This window comes from Camelus dromedarius, chromosome 32, assembly GCF_036321535.1.
Source record: "Camelus dromedarius isolate mCamDro1 chromosome 32, mCamDro1.pat, whole genome shotgun sequence".
NCBI lineage: Eukaryota > Metazoa > Chordata > Mammalia > Artiodactyla > Camelidae > Camelus > Camelus dromedarius.
The window spans coordinates 8,761,982-8,786,324 of record NC_087467.1 but is presented as its reverse complement, the minus strand read 5'-3'; the positions used below and the strand labels follow the sequence as shown (position 1 = coordinate 8,786,324).

Genomic DNA, 24,343 nt, shown 5'->3' with positions numbered 1-24,343 from the left:
GTACCTCAGTTTCCCCTATTGTCTTCCACGGCCCCTTTCCTTGCCTGGCAGAGCTTCTTTTTCAGACTTCTAGAAAGAAAATAAAATTGAACACTATGTATTTAGATAGCTGACCTAATTACATATGCAATTCACTTATCCTTTAGAAAGTGTGCAAGTATTGTTTAATGCATATAGTGCCTCTAGTGATTTCTAGAAATCCTTAGTTATTAGATCTTGTATAATATGCCTTACTGTAACACTTTTATAGAGGAAAAGCCAGATTCAATTTATGATTTTGAACTCACAACACTTTTCCTGAAACATTCCATAATTTTTAGCATTGCTCATACTACATACATGTACATACTACCAGGGAGCTAAATAAACTTGTAAAGCATACCTGCAGAATAAGAATATTTACGCATTTGCATATTACAGACCTTCAAACAATTTAATGTAGAGATTTATACATATGCTTTGTAAGTCAGAGTATGAAAGACAACTGAATTAGTACATAAAGTTTTTATTTAAAGTTTTCCCCTTCCAAGCAAGCTTCATTTACACATTCTAATACTGTACAAAATTTACATTCTCTGTGACTTATTTATTCATTTTTCACTTTCTAATAGTTTGCGTCTTTCTGCAATACAGAAAGCTTTTCTTATAGTTCTCATAAATGCTTTTCTTTATTTTGGCTAGAAATAAAAAATAAATGGAGAACAAGTCCAAGGAAAGCAAATATCCTTGTATAAACTGACTTTCAGAAGAAATGGGGACAGTTGACGATAAAAGATTCTGAAGGAGACCTTGTATTCTTCATGATGTCAGCTGGGACCTTCTCACAAAGTACTGTTAACTTTTCTTTCTTTCTATATATTCATATGTGATCAAGGAAAAAGAAATGAAAGTTGATTGCACTGGATATATATATTTATATATATATATTTTACAACGGATCCTTTGGATCTGAACATACAAATAAATACAAAAACAACAAAGATTGCACTTTACTGTAGAAACGGCATTGGATTCCAGTACACCCATCCATCTTGACGTGCCCTGCAGTGGAAGCTTATCCCCAGGGCATTTTTAATCTGTGGCTTCCCCATGTGCTTGTTTTTGAATGACACACTTGTTGAGGGATTCAACAACATCTCTGGGTGATTCACAGAATATTTGAGGCTTTGATTTACCCCTAACTGTTGCTGTTCTAGCTCTGAAGAGCTTGGAAATCGAATTCAAGCTCCTGCTACTTTTCCTCTTTGGATTGGCCACACTGAGACTGTCTCATGCTCTCCTGACCTTCTGCTCCTAAATTTATCACGCTTCTCAAGCCCACTAGGAATGGCTCGCTTAACTGAGCCCAGGTGTCTCTGGTGATAAACAAATGTGATGACTTGGGGGAAGAAGGAGGGTCTGTATATGCTTTTCTAGAGTCAAACCGAGAGCCATTTCTAGAGCCGAAAGTGAGGAAGAGGGGGAGGTGTTTTGTCAGGAGCTTCTAAGACACACTTCTGCGTCTCTTAAAGTTGTGTGTTTTAGGGACAGAAATTCTTCTTAAGAGAAATTATACTTTCTTTTCATCCCCGAATTTCTGAAAGCAATCTCCCAGTTTTTATCAGGGGGTAAGTTTGGGTCAGGTGCATTATTACCAGAATCTCTTCAATATTGTGTGAGTGACTCTGTCAGCCCTACGTTTGGAGCAAATAACAGGTATGTCAGTACTTACGTGCTGCCCAAAATGAGACCGCGTGAGCCTCTGTAAACTGAATAGTGACACGGTGTATTTTGTTTTAATCTTTCGGATAAAATTGAGGACACAGAAATGATGACTCTGGCTAGCCTGGAACCTACAGGGCGGAAAGCAATTTCTCCAAAAGCCATTATCTTTCTCTTCTCCGTTCCCATGAGGTGCGGCAAGGGGCAGAAGGTATAGGAAATGAAGTTATACAGAAACAAAACTGTTCCTCTTTAATCTTATGATTTTCTGTAACCGTTGCCTACGGAGTCTGTGAAACAGCCACAGGTTAGGAATCTAGAATCAAGTGGCCATTTCTGTAATGCGCTGTGAGGATCTGGGTGGGTCAAATTTTGCATCATTCATGAACACAATATCCCCGAAACTTCAACATAGACCACATGCAGGTAGACGACAACGCACAATACCGATCCGAGGTCTCTCTGGGCGCGCTTCCGGGCTGTCTCTGTCTCCTTTGGAAAGCTGAGATCCGCACGAGGAGTTTCTGTAAAGCTGGGACAAGTTAAAACCAGTCTGAAATGGAAGAGTCTGTCACCACAGGGAGTTTGGTGTGATCCGAGTCACAGACACAGCTTCTGTTCAGGAACAGGCCTTTGTCTTTTGCAGCTTCTTGTAAATCTTCAGAAACCAAGAGTGGGTTTCGGCAGTTGGACCATGAGAATGTATCATTCCTCTTATCATAGTGATGTCACCTGCCATCGCTTCCTAGAATGCGGCACTGTTCATTTCAGGGTTTCCTGGGGTTATTTGTTGTAAGGGACACAGGCGGGCAGGATGACTGTGGCACAGGCTGGGCCTGCCAGTGGTTCGGCTACATCTCCTTCCAGCTCTGTCCAGGTGCCTTTTTCTGGACAGTAGCATATTGTAGACGACTTGTAGGCCCCCTGGAATTGCACAGCAGAGAGCATTTAGGGAAGGCTGTTCACAAAAGTGCAATGGCAACCTTATTTCTCATTGCCTTGGGAAGAGACTATTGTTTCTCTGAGCTTGCTAAAACATTCCAGCTGAAAGCAGTGGATTTTAAACTGTTTTATTCTAAGGGAAAATTTGAGATTGGCAAGATTTCAAAATCTTTTTTTTTTTTGTGTGTGTGTGACTAACAATAAAGGTCAAGCACCTAGAACACTCTGGATGATAAACGAACACATCCTTTAGGATAACTGACCTCAAACTGGAAATTATCCAGCTGGTTTAAGTTTAAAAACAAAGAAAAAGAACAATTTAAATATTCAAATAATTGAAGTAAATTGGACGCTAGATTGTCACCTCCCTTTTTCATTTTTATTTTAATACTGTAGAGAATCAGGTATGAGGTTCAAAACCAGTTTAAAACTGGAAATGAAGGCTTACCAACTGCCTCATACATTGACTGATTGATTTTCAAGAAGTCACATGAGAAAGAAAAAAACATCTTTAGTCTTGTTTCCTTTGTCAGCTTCTGGGATTAGCGCTTGTATAATATTTCCTTTCCTAAAACAAAGCAGCTTTGCTTTTTATCATCGGCAACAAACAAAAATCCCAACCAACATAATTGTTTTCTGAAAGTGTACTCCTGGTGTCTGGTTCCAAACACACATACTCTTTTTTGGGCAGGGGGAAATTAGTATTTTATATATATGTATGTATGTATGTATGTTAATGGAGGTGCTGGGGATTGAACCCAGGACCTTGTACATGCTAAGTACATGCTCTGTCATTGAGCTATGCCCTCCCCCTAAACATAAATACTCTTACAGCTCGCAATTTGCACCAGCAAACAAGCACATGTATGGATATCCAGTTATATACATCACTATGTATTCACTTCCATGTAATGAATAACTTTTAAAGCTCCTCAAAATTTTATATAATAATCTTGTTGGATGCAAAGGAAATAAAACTAATATTCTTAAAGTCCCAAATTAATCTTACAAAGCCAACTCATATAAATAGGAAAATATAGGAACAGTCATCATTTAGAAAGTGACTGTGCAGACCATGAGACCCCATGTGTGTTCTGACGTGATGTAATCTGAATTACACAGCCACCTTCTTATGTGTTCTTGCCAAGATAAATAGATAAATTAATAGTAAATAAATAACAAAAAAAATTAAAAACAGAAAAAAGCTGAACTTAATTAAGTCCTTATCTCTAACTTCTAATCTATAGGAAATACGGAGACAGAGGACTACTTTTAAATGACAACGCACGGAACTCATTAGCCAGCTGAGAATGTCGGATGGTCTGTAAGATAACTGACCCTGCTTTCTCAATAAGTCAATGGCATGGAACAGGAAGAGGGGCAGGTGTTGTTCTCCAGATTGTAAGAGATGTATGAGATATAATAACCAAATACAAGTGACACTTGTTGGATCCTGATTTGAACATGTCAGTTTGAAAAATACGTTTCTTTCAAGTCAATGGGGTAAATTCGACTATGGATTGGATATAAAGGAATTGTTAATTTTATTAAGTGTGATACTGGTAGTGTGTATACATAAACAAATGATATTTTTAGAGGAATCCTGAAGCATTTAGGGTGAAATAATATGTCTGGAATTTGCTTCAAATTGCTTCAAGCAGATTTTTTTAAAGGGAGGAGAGGTGAAGTAAGTATGGAAAAGTGCTGATGGCCGTTGGATGGTGCCTTAACAAGCATCCATTGCACTGTCAGTGTTTGTGTGTATTTGGAAATTTTCATGACAAAGAGGTTGCCGGAAAGTGGAAAGCAATGGCAAGTTACATAATCCTAAATAGAATTTGTGGGTATTGAAAAATTACTTTCCATTTTTCATGCCCTGCTGGCTAGAAACTTTTCAGACTCTCTCAAACAATTTTAACAGAACATTTGTAAAACCTCTTCAGTCTGACTTTTTGTTGGAAAGCCAGAGTCGTGAAAGCGTGGGATGAGACGGGAGGGAAGCAGAGACCCGCCGCATCCTGTGATGCAGCTGACCAGAGAGCCAGCCAGCTTGGTTGCCATCACACTGACTCTATTTTAAGACTTCATTTACTGCTTGCATATAAACACGATACTTTGAAAAGGTGCATATGTGGGTGGTAACATATTTGGAGGGAAACAAAAAGTAAGCACAAATAAAAAGGAGGGGAATGAGGTAAATGTGGCCACATACCATACTCCAGCTGTAGCCTCCCACAAGGTAAATGCTGTCATCCAGCACTGCACAGCCAGGACCACTTCGGCCCTCCAAAATGGGAGTTTGGAGAATATTCCACTGGTCCCCTTTTGGGTCATAGCATTCCACGAGCATTACATCAAGGTGGGAGAAACCTAAGTGACAGAGCAAAATGGAATCACCAAAGAATAAACTCTCAGGGTCCCAATTTAAGGCTAGAGTTTCTTTTTAAAAAAATGTCTTGAGCCAAGAAGTAGGTCATTGTGTCTTTGAAGACATACATGTATAAATTTACTGGTGAAATTGGGAGACATGTCAGAAAGACCTAAAAAACAAACAAATAAGCAAATGAGCAAAACCCCTCAAAGCTCCAACCCTGGATGTTCTGGATTAATTAAAGCAAGAATGCCTGGCTAGAAGTCATTGGTAAAGGTCGATTTACCTTGGAGTATTGGTGAAGATTTACTTAAACTGTATCAAAAAGGTTTAAAATAGTAATAGTTAAAGTAAGCATTTTATAGATTGTTCGCGATAAGCTGGTTGTTTTCTAAGTGCTTTATATAAAGGAACTCATTTAATGCCCTCAATCACCCTATAGGTAGTTTATAACATTATATTCATTTTATAGGCGAGAAACTGAGGAACAGAGGGAGTTAATGACTTGAGTAGGTCACACAGCCAGTAGATAAGCTGAGATTTGAAGCCAGGAGAACAGATTTCAAAAGTCACACTTTTACAGACTCAATTTTATTGCTTTTCGTTAAGTGTATATTCAGCTCCCTCAAAATCTTTTACTTTTTTTTTTACAGTCTGACTATGTTTATAAATAGCTGTGATGGTGTGAATGGTTTCTAATATCTACTAAGGATCATGGTTTAGAGGAGGGGGTTCACTTCCACTGAGGGACTTCTCCTGCCACTTCTGGTAAAATTTCTCAGTGGCTGGGGCAGTAACTAGGTTGCACAGAACAACTCAGGTGCCGGGACTCCATTGAAGCCTGCCTTTTCATTTAGGGAGTCAAAAATCCTTGGTGGGAGCTTCAGGGTCACTGAGCAGACCAGATCTTTAAAGACCTTTTTTTTCCCCTAGTTAAATGCACTCTGTGGATGTTGGCTAGCTGACAATCACAATGAAGATATGAAATTAATCAACATACTGGATTCTTCAAAGGAATTGGGAAGATAGATCAAAAGTTAGAAAATTTTCATTCTTGAAGGAGTGGACAGATTACTTCAGGCCACTAACTTCTTACATAACATAAATCACACAGATTTGGGAGCCATAGAGCAATGAGCATATTGCAACTCTGTGGTACAGCCCTTTTGTTTACTATTAAGATTTCGATGATAATTTTTGAAGCATATGTATACTTGCAGTGGGGATTTGGGCAAGCTTCTCTAGTGGCATTGTAGGAGGATACGTGTGCCTTCTCTGTACCGAGTGCGTATATTATACCTGTTGACTGTAACCCTCACAATTATCAAAGAAAGGATAATTACACCCTTTTTTATAGACTTGAGTTAAATGTCTAGAGTAAGACCACATAACTCTCAGTGCATAACTGGGAGTCAAACCTAGGCGTAGGTGCACAATCCATACCCTTTCCTCCTGGCTGCAGTGCCTCCCTGAACCAACCTAATTTTGATGTGTGTGCTATTTCTCATTTAGGTTGTCATTACCTAAGTCTCTTCTGTCCAATATAACCTTAAATACTAAAAGTTCCTAAAAGATTTAGGCATTCTGGTGCAAAAGAAATGAGCAGAAGTTGTATTTTAATGTAGAAAGCTACAAAGGTAATACCAAATATGTTGAGGTAAAGGAATGGTGTATGGACTGAAATGAAGGAACACTAGTGAAAGGGAAAAGAATGAAAAGTGTAGAGTTTGAAGCAGTAAAGAAAAGTCTTTTCCATTGGGGAGCATGGTAAGGTGAGCAGCAGACAGAGACTTAGGGTACTGACATCTTTAATTGAATATGAACTTGGAAATAGTTACATAAAAATTACACTTGCCCAGTCTTTATTGTTTAGGGGTAAGTATGTATTAGAAAAAAATAGAAAAAAGTCTATATCTAACCCATTTTTTAAAGATGGGTATATGACTGGAAAACAAATGCACAGAATGGCCTACTGTACTATACGCAGATGGCCTTTTTCTCATTTTGTTCAGTTTCAAGGATCATGGAAAGTCAGAGCTGGAGGAGATTTTAGATATCAACTTGACCAGCTTCTTCATTATCAGATGAGGAGACCGAAGCTCAAAGCAGTTCCATAATGTCAATATCACAGGTCCCTCTGCTCTCCTGTCAAATTCAGTGTTACATACATGCCCCTGAAGTTATACACATGCACACAAGCTACAAAAAGTTGCAGTCATATACGTACACATGGAAGGAAGGGAACCAAAGCATGGCTCTAAAAATACTATACTTCAAACACTATACTATACTTTAAATGATATTTATTTTAAAAAAAAGCAAATGGAAAGAATTTGAGACTCATAGATGGTTTGATATCCAACTCTTCAAAGAAGTAATTCTAAATTTAGACATGAAATTCTACTGTTTTCTTTAAGAAAAATCTCATATTAGCATCTTCGTGCAGCTATGACTACAGTTCTTTATGATTATTACCAAAACAATTTTCTGGAAAAAAATCCATTATTATAACTTTGGCAATAAGGAATAATTTATTTTACTGAATTCATTGTCACAACAAATTGTTTGTGCTTTTTCAGTTATTAATGCTCTCATTTTTTATTTTCTGTAGACATCATTATTCATTTCTTTAATGTGTATGGTAACTTAAAAATAATTCTGTCTGCAGGAGAGCCAAAACAAGTGCCCGCCCAAGGGTAATGCTAATTTACACAGAGTAGATTTTATTTGGTCAACATGTTTTTTACTTGGTTAACTATGATTATCTAATGAGAAACCCCCTTAGCAAGAAACAAGAGATGCAAATGTTATTGTGATTAAAAAAAGAAAAAAAAAAGACCTTTCAAATGATTTCCTCCAATTGCATATAAGCGATCACTCATTACAGCCAAAGTGTGGATGGCGCGTTTTGTGTTCATATCTTGTTTCCGAGCCCAGACATCCATAACGGGGTCATAGCAGTATAGCCACGGGACATATTCTCCATTGTGCACACCCCCTGTGAATGCAACATAGACACCCAAGTCAAGAAAGCGCCTTGGAACTGAGCTCTGTCACAGAAAGTGGAGAGATGACTTGCCTGAAATGTATATTTTCCCGTTGTGCACTGCTCCCGCGTGAGCTGCCAGAGGCTGTGGCAAAGAGGACACGTAACGCCATTCATTTGTTTCTAGGTTATAGCACTCCACACTGGACAAATAGCCGGTTTCATTCCGTCCACCAATAACATATAAGTGTTTGTCCAACCGACATGCATAGAAACTGGCTCTTCTACAACGAAAAACAAACAAACAAACAAACAAACAAACAAAACAACCAACTGTAAATCACAAAAGGAGCCCAGTCAGTTAGGGAAAGGAGGGACATACTGCTTCAGAAAGCGGTGCAGACCTTTGGAAATTCCACCTAGAGCTACGTTCTAAATCTGAGACCTTGAGCAGTAATCATGGGTAGTGCCCATTCTGGTTAGCATGATTGATGCTGAAGAACAGTAGAGGAGAAATTCACCAACTCTTTGTTTCAGCTCCTTTTTATCGTGCCTTTTACACGCTGGTAAAGCGTTCACTAATGTTTGGGATATTTGGTACCTTGTAAGGATATCACAGCTCAGTAAGACAAAGTGAAAAATGAGGTAGATAATGTAACAATAATAAATTATCTTGACATTCACTTTCTTTATGGTCCTTCAAGGGTCATTGTTCCCAATTTATAAGAGAACTACATCATCAAAATTTTTCTTCAATTATGATTTTTTTTCTTTTATCCCCCCCAGTACTACTGCAAATAGAGAAACTTTTTGACTGAATATAGTGTTCAAAGCTTGCTCCTATATAACCATTTTTAGGAATTTCACCTACATACATTTTGGTGTAGAGTCTTAAAAAGCTATAGGATATTTTTAAGTCTCTTTTCAAGAGAGACTGTTTATTAAATTAGCACCCTGTGCCATCAAAGGAAAAGACATGCAAGCTGTGTTGAAAGGACTGGAGACAGGGAGGCCAACTTGGAGGTAGGATAAAATCTAGGAGTGAGATACTGAGGACCTGAATTACAGTTTTAGTAGAAGACATGAAAAGGGGTGAAGCAAGATATTTTAAAGGAAGATGTAAGATCTGGTAACTTATGAGAGCTGAGGGAGAAAAGAGGTTGGAAGAGAACTAAAAAATTTGGAGTTAGGATGACTAGGTTGAAATCTTAAGCAAATTCCTGACCTTTTGCTTCTTTTTTCTCATCGAAGCTACTGGAATAATAGATTTCATAAGGATAACGTGGTCCAATGCTGAAAAAGTATACTTGTGAATTGCCAGGCCCCTAAGAGAGCATAACTAATGTTTGATAAATTATTGGTCTTCATAAAAACTGATACAAAGACTTCCAGGCAAGGTCAATAGTAAAACGAAGAGTCCTAGAAGTTTTGCATCAGATCAACCTGTTTTGTTTGCAGGTTTTCCAAGTTGTGTTGACAAAGTGTCAAGACCTCTGGGAAGCAGTACACAGCATCTTGATGAACAGCTTGGTCTCTGGAATCAGGTTGCCTGGCTGTATGATTTACCGGGTGTGTGGTCTTTGACACGTTAATTAACCCATCTCAGCCTCAGGTTGCTCAATGGGGGTGACGACGGTAGCTTCCTCACGGGGTTAGTTGTGAATACACATGTAAAGTGCTTGTCACAGCGTCCAACTTTTTTTGTGCGCAGGAACTGCCAATTAATATTATCTGGATAAAAAGTTTTCTAAAATCAGCCATCAAGATGTTTGCATATAAACTTTTCCTAATAGTATTTTAAGTGACAACTAAATTCTTTAATGTTTGTTTATACAATTTACTACCATATAGGTATAGTATATGTTATAGATGGTGATGTATTCAGTTTTATTTTTTTTTTCCAGTTTTACTGAAGTATAATTGACCAATAAAATTGTAATATACTTAAAGGGTGCCATGTGACAATTTGATATGTGTGTACGTTGTGAAGTGATTCACACAATCAAGTTAATTAACACACTCATCACCTCACATAGCAACCTTTTTTTTTTTTTTTTTTCCTGGTGAGAACACTTAAGAGCTACCCTCTTAGCAAATTTCAAGGAAACAGTACGGTATTATTAACTATAGTTACCATGCTGTATGTTAGATCCTCAGAACTTAGTTATAACTGAAAGTTTGAACACTGTGACTGACCTCTCTCCATTTCCGCCACCACTGTCCCTTGGCAACCACCATTCTAATCTCTGTTTCTTTAAGTTTGACTTTTAAAATACGATTGACTCCACATATAAAATGATGCCTTACAGTATGTGTCTTTCTCAGTCTGGCTTATTTTATTTAGCATAATCACTTTCAGTGTCATGCACGTTTGCCAGGCAAATGGCGGGACCTCCTTCTTTTCTACGGCGGAAAAATAGTCCATTGTATGTACACTATTATCTTTATCCATTTATCTGTCAACAGACACTTAGGTCGTTTCGGTACTTCAGCTCTTGTGAATAATGCAGCAGTGGACATGGGAGTGCAGATGTCTCTTCAAGATTCTGACTGTGCTTCCTTTGGATACACTGTTCGTGCAAAAGTGGGATGGCTGGATCGTAAAGTTCAGTGTTTTTGGACAGTCCTGGACGTACGTGATAGCATCGTTGATCATTCTGGAGAATATTTTGGCTGTGTTTGCTTTTTCTATGTTTTCTAATGCTTTCAAAAGAAATATGTGCTGTGGGAAATTTAGAAAGATGTTGAAGAGAAAAAAATGTGACAATGAGTGTGTATATGTCCATGAATAACTGAAAAATTGTGCTGAACACTGGAATTTGAAACAACATTGTAAAATGATTATAAATCAATAAAAAATGTTAAAAAAAAAAGAAAGATGTTGAAGAGCGCAATAAGGGAAAAAGGGAGATGGATAAAGGTTGGAAGAAGAATGAAGAGCAGGTGAGACAGATTTCATCAAATAAGGGTTGTTGTTAACCCAGGCCCATGTCTTCTGAGGGGTCCATGAAGCTCTGAAATTGTAAAAAAAAAAAATTTAATAAAATGTTGTGTATATATATGTTGCAAATATTTATGGAAGAATATGTTTGGAGAAAGATTTTGGGGGGAAGCTTTTAATCAGATTATCCAAGAAATTGCTAACCTAAAACATCTGGAATTTCCTGATATAGAGAAGTAAAATCTCATCTAAATATAAAATTCAGTTTAAAAACAGTTGCAAAATTAAGTGCACACAGACAGACCACTGGTTCCTCTCATTTCTCTAACCAGGTTTCAACTGCTCGCTTATTGAATATGATAGGTCAAGGTTATGTAACTACTGCGTTTACCTTCCCAAGTTCAAATATTTCACTGAAAAGGGATGTTGGTGTTGGCATAGTTTTTAGGCTGGATGATCTGGAAACAACCCTTGAAAACGTGTGGATCTGAAATCTGACAGACGTGGCGTTACAGATCAGCAGAAAAGGATGAACCACTCAACAAATGGGACTGAAATGCTAGTTACAGGTGGAACCAAGACAAAATTAGCTCCTCATATCACGTACAAAAGGAAATCCTCTGTGCGGATTAAATATTTAAAGGTGAAAAAGCAAAACTGTGACCCATTTAGAAGCAAAGAGAGAAGACTGTCTTTGACTTCAGATAGGAAGAGTTCTTAAATGAGAAACTGACATGTGTCAGTACACGTCAACAAAAACCTGTACTAAAGTAACACAGGTTTATTTTTGCACCGCTGGAACAAGGGTAGGTCAGTATCCCTCTTCCATATGATTTTAGGACGGGTCTTGGAGACTCTGAAATAATTAACTTACTAATTTTACTAATAGGCCATCTTCAGTGGGCCAGCCCCATAATTTGGACTGCATAGGTTGTAAGGTGGCAGATTCTTCTGCAGACTATATTCTGGTCTATAAGAGAAAACTGATAGTCATGACAGGTATGAAAACCCTCTATTTAATTAAATCTAGACAGTGAAGAATAAGAGAAAGATCTCCTTCTGCCAGTGTGAAAGCCTTTCATTTGTCTAAAGTTCAATTTTCTCACTCTTTCTGATCTGGTACCTTCCTTCCTCTCTTAACCCAAGTGAGTCTGTCAGAGAACTCTTTTTAGCCCAGGCGTTCCTAATTTGATGCTCTATGTGTACTCCTAGCTTTATCCACACAGTGTCACTGTTAGGTTCTGAATGGGAAGAAAAAAAAAAAATCAGTAGGTCTCACTTCCTGACTAAAAGTGCATTTATATGTAGCAATTCTAATAGAAGGTTCTGAGTCTCTGACTTACTCCCTTGTACGCTCAAAGTGAGAATTCATGAAATGCATTCTAGAAACACTGGATAGTTAATGATCTGTCAGCAACTGTGAACATTTGCCTGGGGCTAAAATTTTACTGTTCATACCAGGTGCTCCTGGGAATGCTCCCTGCCCCTCCTCCTCACGTGAAGAGCACACCTGAGTAGGCTATTTTATTTGATGGGATAAGTAAGTTCAAGATTGCTGAAGATTTTTTAATGGAATTACACTATTTGTATCTCAAATTGTTCCTCTCTCCCTGCTCCATCCTGCATCTCCTGCCCCAACGCCAGAGACGATATGCAACGTACTGAGATAAGTTTAAAAAGACCACCAGTGACTTCTACAAACGTACTTTGAACCTGAGGATTGCACAGGTCTTTACAAGTCCTTTCTGACCCTTAGGATGGTTAGTTTATATCCTAAAGGGTGAGATTGAATTATTAGAACCCTATCTCAGCTTGAATTTTTGACTTTCACCATCATGTTAAAAACAACAGATTTTTCAAATAGAATATTGTCTCCCATCACTTCTTTTAAGGCTGCTAGAAACAACTATTTAAATTTGGAAACATTTTTGATGTATTTGCTTTTAGCTTTTCACTTACTCTGGGAAACATAAGCTTTGTCATTGGTGCTCTCCAAATGGCTTTTTCTTTTCCTTCCTTTCTTTTCTTTTTGGTTTCCTAGACTAGCTAGGGGGTAAGATCTCTAAGAATGATACCTAAAGTGCCTACTTTTATTGAAAAAGAAAATTAAAGTCACCAAAGCATTTTTATTGAGCTAAGTGTTCTTTTTTGTCCTCCTCTTACTGGAGAATCAAATGCTAAATCTGAGACCGAAGCAACTCATCAGCTTTACATTTATAATAGTTCTTCTGTCTAATCACGCCTATCAGTGAACTCACAGGTAGCAGGCATTCAACTCATGAGCTGACCTACTGTTGAGTAAGCCTCGAGGTCTTGCGCCCATTTTCCTGCTGAACTGGGGGGTGTCCTGCACTTACGCTGTGCTCCTCTGGAAGCTCCAGTTAGGGAAAATATTTTAGGAATTTCCCCTGCCAGCTCTTGTAAGAGTGGGTGGCTCCAGCGGTGGCATTCTCAATTGGTTCGATAACTTCTCAGCCTAACAACAACCTCTCAGGAGTTGGGTAGCAGCTAATGGAAGGAGGGAGGTGGGAAACTTCTGATGAGTTTAATTCATGATCTGTTCAGTGCAAAATTAACTCAATTAAATGTCTCAAGAAACTTCTTTTCTGATCTGAAGAGTGTCTCATATATTTTAGGTATTTTTCCCTTCTTTGTTTAATCAGCAATTAAGCCATGCTGGTAACTACTCGTACTTGCTATGTTGAATGGAAGCTTGACAATGATGGAAAAATTTCATTTTAAGTTATAGATTGTTGCCTGGGTCAACCAACCCGTAGGAGATATGGAGCCAGAAGATTGACTGGGCATTTGTGAGATCTGCCTTTTCCCATTCAGCTCTGGAAGGAGCTCTTTATTTGGTCTATCGAGTTGATTGTTCTAAATCTGAAAAAAAAAAAACTTCTTTTACCAGGGACCTGACATGATATACCATAATGACTTAGAAAGAAACGTTAAACAGTCCATCCTGTCAACGGTGGCTGCCGGGCGCCGACAGACCATGGCAGGTCTTTTTATCAGGTCAATGAGCTGCTAAAAATTGTCTAAGTAGGACCCTGCCATGATAGGCCATAGTGCCTCAGAGGAAGTCATTATAGAATATCAAGTAAACAATACACATTTTTAAAAAATTACTAATTAGGTTTTGCAGCAATACTTCTCATCCTTAGGGGCTCTACAGTGAGATAATTGACCGCGACGTGAGTTATGCCTCTCAAACCCAAGGCGTGAAGGTTAATTATCGTGGTGAACAGCCCCCAGCAAGGGGGACTGTGGTGATGAGATGCTGACATTTCAAACATGTTATTGATGAGTATTAAAAAAAAATTTTTTTTTAAATAAAACTTTTTGGAAGGGTTCTGGTTAAAGGGTAAAGTGATGTTACCAGAAAAATAACCCCAAATGGAGAGAAACAAGGGACACTAGAGAGAGACATCAGGAGGCTTTTATGTACAACCTGCGTACGCAGTAGGAGGACTGAGAGGCTGGTCACGATGGCAACTGAGGTACCTTTGAACTAGACATTCCTAACAGTGTCTGTGGCCCTTAGAACATACTGTGCCTCACCATTTTCGGTGTATAGCTTTTAGCCTCCTGAAAGAGAGTTTTAAAACACTTAGATGGAACGGAAACTTAGATATTAAGTTTCTGTATAGCAGAGAGTCATATGCTCTTTCTGCAGTCATGTACCTTTCTGAGTGAATGGTATGACCTGAAAATTTCCTTTTAACTTGGAATGTATAATTAAGGATCTCATTTGATCTCAGTGTAATCTGACTGAGTGTTTAGGGGAAAAAAGGAGATGGTAAGGTGAAGGGTCCTGAAGGAAATAAGAAGGGAAAGTATTACTTAATTCAGTCAAGAAGAGGAAGTAAGTTGTAGCTTATTGTTCCTATTGGAGAATTTGCTCAAGAGGATGTCGAGATACTATTTGAGAAGAACCAAGTGTTCAAGATTTAGTATGTGAATTTGCGTACACATATTAAGACATGGCCTTCTGCCTAAGTAACAGTCAGGAGAACTGAATACGGATAAATGTAGCTCCATCTTGTTCTTTGGTGCTAGGAGAACTGGGTGTGATAAACACTGTGTACCATAAAGCTCAGAGTTCACCCTGCAAAACTTCTGTTTCAAAGCTAACCAATCAGCTGTTCTTGAATATATGATAGGAAGCTATTTGAGGAGGCAAATGTAAAGTGTATGAGATAGTGAGACTTGAAAAATTTCATATTGAAATTTCTGCATCAAAATGTGTATCATTGTGAGAATGGTGATTTATATCTCAATGATAAGATTTAAATCTCTTATAACCAAGAAGAGCGGGGTGCCCTGTGAGATTGTAGTTCTGCTTGTCAAAAGAGCCCCAATACAATGTGGAAAAGGAAGACAAGTCATGGAGGGCATTATGCTAAGTGAGGTAAGTCAGACAGAAAAAAGTCAAATGCTGTATGATATCACTTATATGAAGAATTCAAAAAATACAACAAACTAGTGAGCATAACAAAAAAGCAGACTGCAGATATAGAGAACAGACTAGTGGTTACCAGCGGGGAGAGGGAAGGAGGGAGGGGCAGCATAGGGGTAGGGGAGTAAGAGATACAAACTGTTAGGTATAAAATAAGCTACAAGGATATATTGTACCACATGGGGAATGTAGCCAATATTTTATAAGAACTACAAATGGAGTATAACCTTTAAAAATTGTGAATCACTATATTGTACACCTGGAATTTATATGATATTGTATAGCAACTATACTTCAATAAAAAAAATGAGCTTTAACTACTTAAAAAAAAAAGGAAGACAAGTCACACATCTTTTTCTTCCTACATTGGGAGAAATAATTGACTTATTTAATTATTTTTCTCCATTGAGTTAATAAGGCAGTTAGTCTAAGTTGGCCAGGTCAAGTTTTGTATTTTGCCTCATATATCTTTCATTGGCTCCGTTTAGCGTACCTCATCGTGGAAAACCATTCGGTATCCTTGCTTCTTGTAAAGCAGCCACAAATGTTTCAGACACAAGAAATAAACACTTACCTTTCTTGCATGGGTGGAAGTTGTATCCAGCTATTAAATCGGGGATCGTATCGGCTGACAAAATTTGTACTGTGTTTTCCTGTAAAAGTATATTTGAGATAGTGAAAACTTAGATTCCTTTGTTGTTTGACACATTTAATAGTATTTTATAAAATAAAATACTGTTCTCAGGTTTAAGCAGATGAATTAAATAGAGGGACTGTCATGGTATGAGAAGTGATGTCAGTAGAAAACTCTATGTGCCACCTCAGATGGCTTTCCTTTTTTCTTCTTTACTCCTTCAGTTTTTTTTGGCAGGGGGTGAGTTGGAATAAAAATAAATCAACCATAATAAAAAAAAAGCAAGTATGTTTCTCAAACCAGTTTTATCTCAAAGTTAGGGTAAGATTTCTAGATTTTGGTGTTTTTGTGTTTTAAAAACGTGAAGTTATTGTCTATAAATAATCAGTTCCAGGGACTACCTTGTGTGATATCTCGGTTAGAACCTTTTTTTTTTTTTTTTAATGATCCAAGAATTCTAACCGTGGTAGAGTCCACTCTGTCTCCATGGAAATCACAGCCATCACTGCAGTAAGAGTTTGCACTAGGAAGTCAGCTGTAGTCCATGTCCGTCATGTTAGTCTGTCCGTGCATTTGGGGGAAGCATGGCTGCTATGCTGTAGCATACGTTCCCTTGCTGAAATGGGAAACGTGAGTCCTCAGAGCTGGTTAACCAGCTTATCTTCTCTGTTGAGCCGAAGAAGCACAATAATGCCTCTAAGGTATTAAAATGAATCTTATTTTACATACAGATTGACACCAAAACAAGAAATAGAAGCAAAAGAGGAGATTTCATTTTCTGTGTGGCACTTTGAGATGGCGGTCATCTAACGCACCTGAGGTCTTAAAGTCTTTTTTTGTGTAATTGTTAATACATGTGTAACTAACCACTGAAATATAGGTACCAAACTTCAGCACAGGAATAAACAGATAGGCGTATGTGTGCGTGTGTATGCACACACTCACACAGCATGTATACACAACACAGTTATTAACTGCACAATATATATTGTGCACTCAATATGTGCCTTGTGTATTCTAGGTTCTGGAAAGATATTGGTAAACAAGAAAGAAAAAGTCCACATCCTTCTAATACATAAGTAAATAAACATACTTGTAAAGAAATAAATATATGCATATTATCGAGTGAAGAGGAATTCTAGAAAGAAAAATGAAGCAGGGATTGATTGGGGAAGCCAGTTTCAGTAGGACGGTCACCTGCTCATAGATGTCTCCTGCAAGCCATGAAGGTATCTGTGGAAGGAGCCTCTCAGGCAGTGGGGAAGGGGAGGACAAAGTCTCTGGGCTAGCCAGGCGTTTAAAACCAGCAAGAACGCTGGGGTGACTTGGACAGAAGTCAGAAGTATATCAAGGTCCAGACACAGTGTGCCTTGTGGACTGGTGTCAAATTCTGTCTTTTGTTCTAAGAACATTAGGAAGTCCCTGGAAGGTTTTGAGCAAATGAGAAACACGGTCTAATTTCTCTCTTATCAAGATCACTCTGGCTGCTGTGTAAGGAACAGACCGTGGAAGGGCTGCCCTGGGAGTGAGGCGGCCCGCATAATCGTCCTGGCAAGAATGGGGGTGGCTCGAATGACGGTGGAGGCAAGATACCCTCAAGTTTGGGATGTACTGTATGGCCACGGCCAATAAACTCTTGTGATAGATTGAGCATTGGTATAAGAAAAAGTGAGTAATTAAAAAGGACTGCCAGGTTTTCAGCCATTGCAACTAGAAGGAATGTCCTACAATTTGCTGAGTTGGGGAAGGAAGTGGTTGGGGGTTAAGGAGAGAAGCCACGAGTTCTGTTTTGGACTTAACCTCCAGAGGCCTGTAGGATCTCAAAGTGTGGGTGGCTGGTAGGCCACTGGCTAATTGAGGCTGCAGGTGCAAATTCTGGAGTCACCCGTCCAAAGATATTGTTTAAAATCAGAACGGGATGAAACCCTCTCGGGAGACGGTATGGAAAGGGAAGAGAATGAGTCCTGGGAATGAGCCCCAACGGGGAGAAGAAGAAAAACCAGCGAAAGAAAGGAATTCTCAGGGGTGGGAGGAAAAGTCCGGTATTTTGGAAGCCACTTCCAATGGAGTTTCAAGAAGAGGACTGAGCAACGGAGAACTGACTATACTATCAGGAAGCATGGGGGTTGGTGGTGACCGTGACAGGCACTGTTCCTGTGGACAGGAGGGATGAAAGCCTGCGTGGGGACACCTCAGGAGAGAGTAAGGTGGAAGAAAGCAGAGGCAAGAGGGTAGGCAGTGCTTCTTAGGACTTTTGACATGAAAAGATTATAGCCAGAAGATGCAGCATCCAGAGGAAGTTTTATTTGGTTGTTGGTTGTGTTTTTAAATTCAGAAGTACTCCAAAGTCCTTGAACAGGCAAAAGGGACTGAGGACTAGGCTTTAGGTTGGAGCAGAAACATTAATAAGAGGCATATATTTGACCTAAAATGTCTGGGTAGCAACGGATTTGGTAGCAGCAAGATAAAGGTTTTTTTCCCCCCTCTTCTCTTTTTTGTTTAATTAAGTTTTTTTACAGGGGTAATTTGGTTCACTTATTATTTCATTTTTAGAGGAGGTACTGGGGATTGAACCCAGGACCTTATGTATGCCAAGTGCACGCTCTACCACTTGAGCTATACCCCTCCCTGCCAAGTTTCTCTTCGGATGCTTCTGTTCTCATTAAACTAAGAAGGACGGCCCTCAGCTGAGAGGGAGGAGGGAGGTCTTGGGGAAAGAGGTATTTGAGGAGAGAGCAGGTGTGAAATAGTTAACTCGGAGGGTGGAAGAAAGCGCTGACCAGGGAAACTCAGTGGGGTTGGCTGGTCCGTAGCCAGCATGGGTCAGTAGTAGCCAGTGTGGCTGTGTGGTTTTCTAGGTCCACATTTAGTTGCTGAGGGGGAGGAGAAAGATGCAAGAGAGTTGGGTTTAATCAGAACTGGGGCTTTAGCAGGCAAGGATAATAGGAGAGAGGGACACGGGTGCCCAGGCGGGTGCACTAATGTGACTATGGGGGGAGCAGGTGAACGTAACCTCATAACCTCCGTAAGGAGGGAAGTGAGGACGAGGGGAGGTGCACACGGGAAGGAGGAGGGCAGAGTGAAGGAGACAGGATAACCGCGGTTAGCCGCCACATAAAGGGACAGCAGGTGGTAAAATCTGAAGATATCCTCTAAGGTGGTGGGTTTTAAGGATGCGGGAGCGGCAATGATAAAGAAGTAGAAAAGCTACATGCCTCTAATAACATGAGGTCTGAGGGCGGGGGCGGGGAACAGAACACAGTCCCCATCGAAGAGGGTGATGGGAAAACAGTGCTGTCAGAGAACAGCCAGGTTTTGATTAGAGAAGAAGTCTGAGGGGACCATTAAGGGGAGAGTTTAAGGATTACAGAGATCTTGTTGATGTGAGATTATGAGTTCCAAGGTCCACGTGGGATGGTTTGGATGGTCTGCTGGGTGGTAAATCAAGTTTTATCTGGAGATGTACAGAAAGAGTTAAAAGTGCCAGAAGTGAATATGACCCAAAAGACTGGGATTCCACAGAGAGGCTCCAGCTCAAGGAAGGTCACGTAAGAATGTTTGTAAGAATATTTTTGTAGAATTTACAGTCATTTCCCTGCAGGAAAAAAAAAAGTCACTCTTAATAGATTCCAAGGTTAATTCCCAAATGTATCTGAAGATGAACATTGTTAAGAGGAATGCAGTTGCATTGGAGGGCCATGAACCCTGCTGGAGGGAGCGGATTTTCTGTGTTGCTGTCTAAGGTCTGTCTCATAGGACTGGGAGGTTCATAGTGCTCTGTGAAAATTGAGTTGTCACCCCAAGACTGGTCTTTTACCTAGAAAGGGAGGTGGGCTGAGAGAGCACCGTCATTATAAACAGGACTTTCCAGGCTTCCTTGTCATGTGTTAGGTTTTAATTTGGCTTTCAAAAAAAAAAAAAAAATTCCACAGATTCTTTCTTAGATAAACCTGCTGACTATTCACTGAGTGTCTCCTTACAAATGCTCCATTCAGTTCAGATCACTTCCAAGGAAGAAGAAGTTAAACAGTAAATGGAAAGTTTACAGTGGATTGTATATCTGCCAGGGTTTGTTTTTTTTTTTTTTAAATAACATATCAAGTCCATCATTGCAAAGATAAGTTAGAGGAGAGATACTAAATATCATTTCTGTTCCTAATTCAAATCTGTTTCTCCCAAAGCCCAGGAAATGTCTTCTTTCTGACACTGAAAGATATGGACACACAAAGCTGATCTTGAGAAAAAAATGTCCCCTTCTCTTTAAAGAACTGTTCTTGGAGAGTGCCCTGTTTTCCTTTAAGACTGTCTAGAATGAACAGATGTAACAATTTTCTATAATTTGCCTTGGTGCAGATGCTGAAAGGGAACATTCCCAATAAAATATACACAGTATATGTAATTTCAGCTGGATGTTCTGGGGTTTTAAAGTAAAAATGTGTACCTGCAAGCTGTTTTATGGTTTCTCAGTCATAATTATCTCTGTTACACAGAAGGCTACAACTGCAACTCCTCCTTCACGTGCAAGATTTCCAAAAATATCTAGATAGTTTTGCTGTGTTCTGCAAGGCGCACCGTTCTCCCTGCGTTTGGCTTGGGAAGTATATTAAAATGTTTCATTTCTCTCCCTGATGCATTTTCGAAGTAGTCGCCCCAACAGGGAGGATGGTGGGTCATCAGTGGATGAAGCCCTTGCAAAAGACGCAGCAGCCGGAGTGGGTTTCAAGTAAGAGATGCTGCAAAGGAACTGCAGCTGAGGTTACGTACCGCACGCCGGCAGATGACGCTCATTTACCGAAGCTGCGTGTTGTTATATTGATAACGTGGGAGAACAGGGGTGGGGAAGGTGGCGAGAATTCATAATAGCTGCCGCTTGCTACCTGCCTCTAGGGAGTCTGGGCTTCTGCCAGTGGCTTTCCTCAGGGGATGGATGAGGAGAGGGGCTGGGCGCCATGGCGAAGCCAAATCCCCAGACAGTCCGCGAGTGAACGCACTGCTGCGGACGCCCGCTGCCAGCTCAACGGCTGACCCTCCCTCCAGTTGTCAGCCCACTTCCCGACTGCTTCACTCGTCCCTGCTGCTCAGAAATACGTTTTCCATGGTCGTTACAAAATGGGCTGCCACCATGGCCGTTCGTCACACACGGGCTTGTTGAGCACCTGCTATTAAGTAGTTCAATAGTTACCATTCGGGTTCCATTGGTCCTCTCCGCCCAGCACAAACAGGAAGTTTTCCACCTCCACAACGCAGTGGTGGGCACTGTTGTATGGCATAACTGAAATTGAGAAAGAAAACAAAAAGACATATAAATTTTCCATCCTAGGACTTGCTGCCTTGGCTCACTAATGACGTGCTTTCACCAAAGTGCATAAAATGTGAGACGAAGTCAGAAGGAAGAAGGGCATGTAGACGGTGGAGCGGGGCACCCACCATCCACAGGGGCTCAACCGTGTCTTCCCAGCAACTGCAAACCCAACCCCTTCTGATTAATTTTACATAATGTTATTCCGCAGATTAGTCAAGAACAACCTGTCGGGCTGCTTTCGATTCATAAGTCCTCTTCACCTGCCCTATGATGGGGATCGCAGTCTAAAACCATGACTGACACTCCCAAAGGGTCAGGACAGGGGCTTACTTCTTGGAAGAAATAAGCAGGCATACACTTGGAGCCATGAGGATGCTTTGCCCAAACTCGGCTGGCTGGCAGTCTTTCCACAAACAGACTCAGGGTGCTTGGCTGCTTTCTATTCCACAGCAATGAGCAAGCTGAATTTCCATACAGTTTTAAGTTTTTAAATTAAGGTCCTGCTGATTTAATGCCTTCTCCAAATGTATACGCTTAATTTCCTGTACAATGTCATTAGCAGCACAATCACACATTTTCTATCTATCTGCTTAAGAGCTCTTCTGGAACAAAGATAAAAACTGCCAGGGACATCACAAATATCCGTTCCCCTCGTCTCGCCCTCCTCTGCCCCAAGGTGGTGGCTGCAAGGAGGGGGTATGATTCCGAAACCCACCAGAGCCCGGTTTCTCTGTATTTGTTCTCATTTACACTGTCTTTTGGGAGACACACACGACCGGAACAGGACGCCCCTGCCACCCCACGTGCAAAGCAGCAATCGTCTCTGCTGTTACAGTATCATATGGTAAATGTAAACGTACACGGCGTTGGTTATCCTATCACATGCAGTGCTGTGGGCCCAGTGACACCCAGTAGGAAAAATGATGTCCTTGTTCCGCTCATCATATGGGCACCTTAAATCTAGGTGAGGACAAATGGAGAGGTGATGTGCATGTTCAGGCAGGGAACTTATTGCTTGACACGGATCAACAGAGCACTTAAGAAACCAGTGCACTGGGAAATCAATATGAGTCAGGGCCAGCTCTTACTTTGTACTCTTGTGCCAGTGGTGAGGGAGAGAGAGAGAGCCTCTCTCATACCCAATTTATTTTGGATGATATATATCTCTCATTTCATTTTGTTTTTATTACCTTTTTAGTTTTCTCAGAATGCACTTTTGCTGGCTAAGATATGTAAATAAAAAGAAGAAGAAACAGGCATAGCTTTGAAACCTTTAACACAGCCTCTGAAAGAACAAATCAGATAATTTAAAGCCTCTTGTTTAAGGGTTTTAGGAGTTTTAATTATTTTATTATGTATTCACTTTTTCCATGAATTTTCATTGATTTTGAATTTATATCCACAAGGGAGATGGCTTTGGTACAGAAACCCTTGATTTCTGGGATGATGTAGAAATTGGGTGTGCTGTGGATTTGTGTGGTCCACAAATTAGATCGATTTGATTAAGGGAGTCATCTCAGGAATGGCCTTCTGCCTCTCGACCCTCAGTTATCTCCTTGGAAAATGCTTTTAAACATACAGCTCCTGCAGACTTCACTTCTCAGAGCCCACTGGGGCAGAGTATGTTGAGTTCGTGGAGCAGCTACCATTGGATGACGGAATATGTTTTGAACATTTTTTTTTCTTTTCTTAAATTAACTCACCATTGTTTGGATTTTGCTGCTGGTTCCAAACTACTGAACACAAAACTCTGCTACTCATATACTACATATATCATGTACATCACGAACAGCCTGGCTCTACCCTGGTTTATCATAATGGCACCTGTGCAAACGTACAGCGATGATTGTCATCTGTAACCATCTCTTCACGTGAGACATGAGTATATGAAGAGGCCACTGACCACAACCAACATACTTCATGACAACCACTCTTCCAATATTTATTTTAAATTTTTGGTCAGTTTAATGCCCCCATTTTATAAATAAGAAAAAAAAAACTGTTATGTTCTTTTCAACTGGAAGTCCAGCTTTGTAATAAAGCACAGACTCTGTTGTTCTTGCCATTTACTTGCTCCCATTTGGGCGGAAATTAAGTGAAGGAAATAGTACATAATTTCTTCTTAAGTCTCTTTCTCATTTGATTACTTCTATTGTTATGCTTTATGCAAACAGAGGAAACTGTTGCGCTAAACTGACGATTGAAACCTTCAAAATAAGAGAGGGTCTTTGAAATGCTGATATAAAGGCTACTTGAAGATATTCTTATTTATCTACCAATTTTTTTCTCTTGTTTTAAAACCTTATACGCTATATTTCTTGGCTATTTCAGCAATTTCATTCCTGAATTATTGTCTTTTCTGAATTATTACCATGAATTGAGAGGCTCTAAATACACGCAAATAACTCTTAGATTTATTCTGCATGTAAAATGCCCCAAATTTATTAGGGAAAAATCTATATGAAATCAGTGCTTGAGTTTTGCCAAAGACCTCATTTCTTTGACTTCTGATTAAACCTGAAGGAAAGCAAAATAAAGGGGGCAGTGAGCAAGAGAAAACATCTGTCTAAAATGGCACTGGGTACCGCACTTATGTCTTTTAAATAACAAGGAAGACATGCCTGCTCCCGTCCAGGGCTGGACGCCAGCCTCGCCCTCACAAGCAGGTATCATCCGAGAAGTCTGTACTCTGTGTTCCTATACAGCCCGCTGTGAGGTGTGAGTTTTTAGCGTGTCAGTCAGTGAGTTAGAGGGAAAGGGTAAAGAGAAGCTAATCAGGATGAAATGAGATTAAAGGCTGTCTAATTTTACAGCAACTGTGATCCATCAGCCACTGTGAAAGTGACAGTGGAAATGAATGATGGAGACAGACAGGTGGGGCTGTACATTTCACTGATTTATCCTCAAATGCACTGGGCCTTATTTTATTGAGTGAACATGACCGCATTTATCATGACTGTCATCTAAACCCACTTCCCTCCATTTAAAAAGGTCACTTTACTCG

At 39.8% G+C, this 24,343-nt stretch overlaps 1 protein-coding gene across 1 annotated transcript in view; it reads right to left on the bottom strand.

Moving 5' to 3' along the window:
* Positions 1-489: 489 nt before the first annotated feature.
* KLHL14 (kelch like family member 14) overlaps positions 490-24,343 on the bottom strand; it is an 85,842-nt gene continuing 61,988 nt past the window's right edge. Inside the window, exons 4-9 of the mRNA XM_010977304.3 lie at positions 21,220-21,309; positions 15,978-16,056; positions 8,094-8,284; positions 7,854-8,012; positions 4,856-5,013; positions 490-2,625 (exon numbers count right to left, since the gene is read on the bottom strand). Of these exons, the coding sequence (XP_010975606.3) occupies positions 2,485-2,625; positions 4,856-5,013; positions 7,854-8,012; positions 8,094-8,284; positions 15,978-16,056; positions 21,220-21,309 (818 nt within the window). The 3' untranslated portion in view covers positions 490-2,484. The remainder of the gene's footprint in view (positions 2,626-4,855; positions 5,014-7,853; positions 8,013-8,093; positions 8,285-15,977; positions 16,057-21,219; positions 21,310-24,343) is intronic.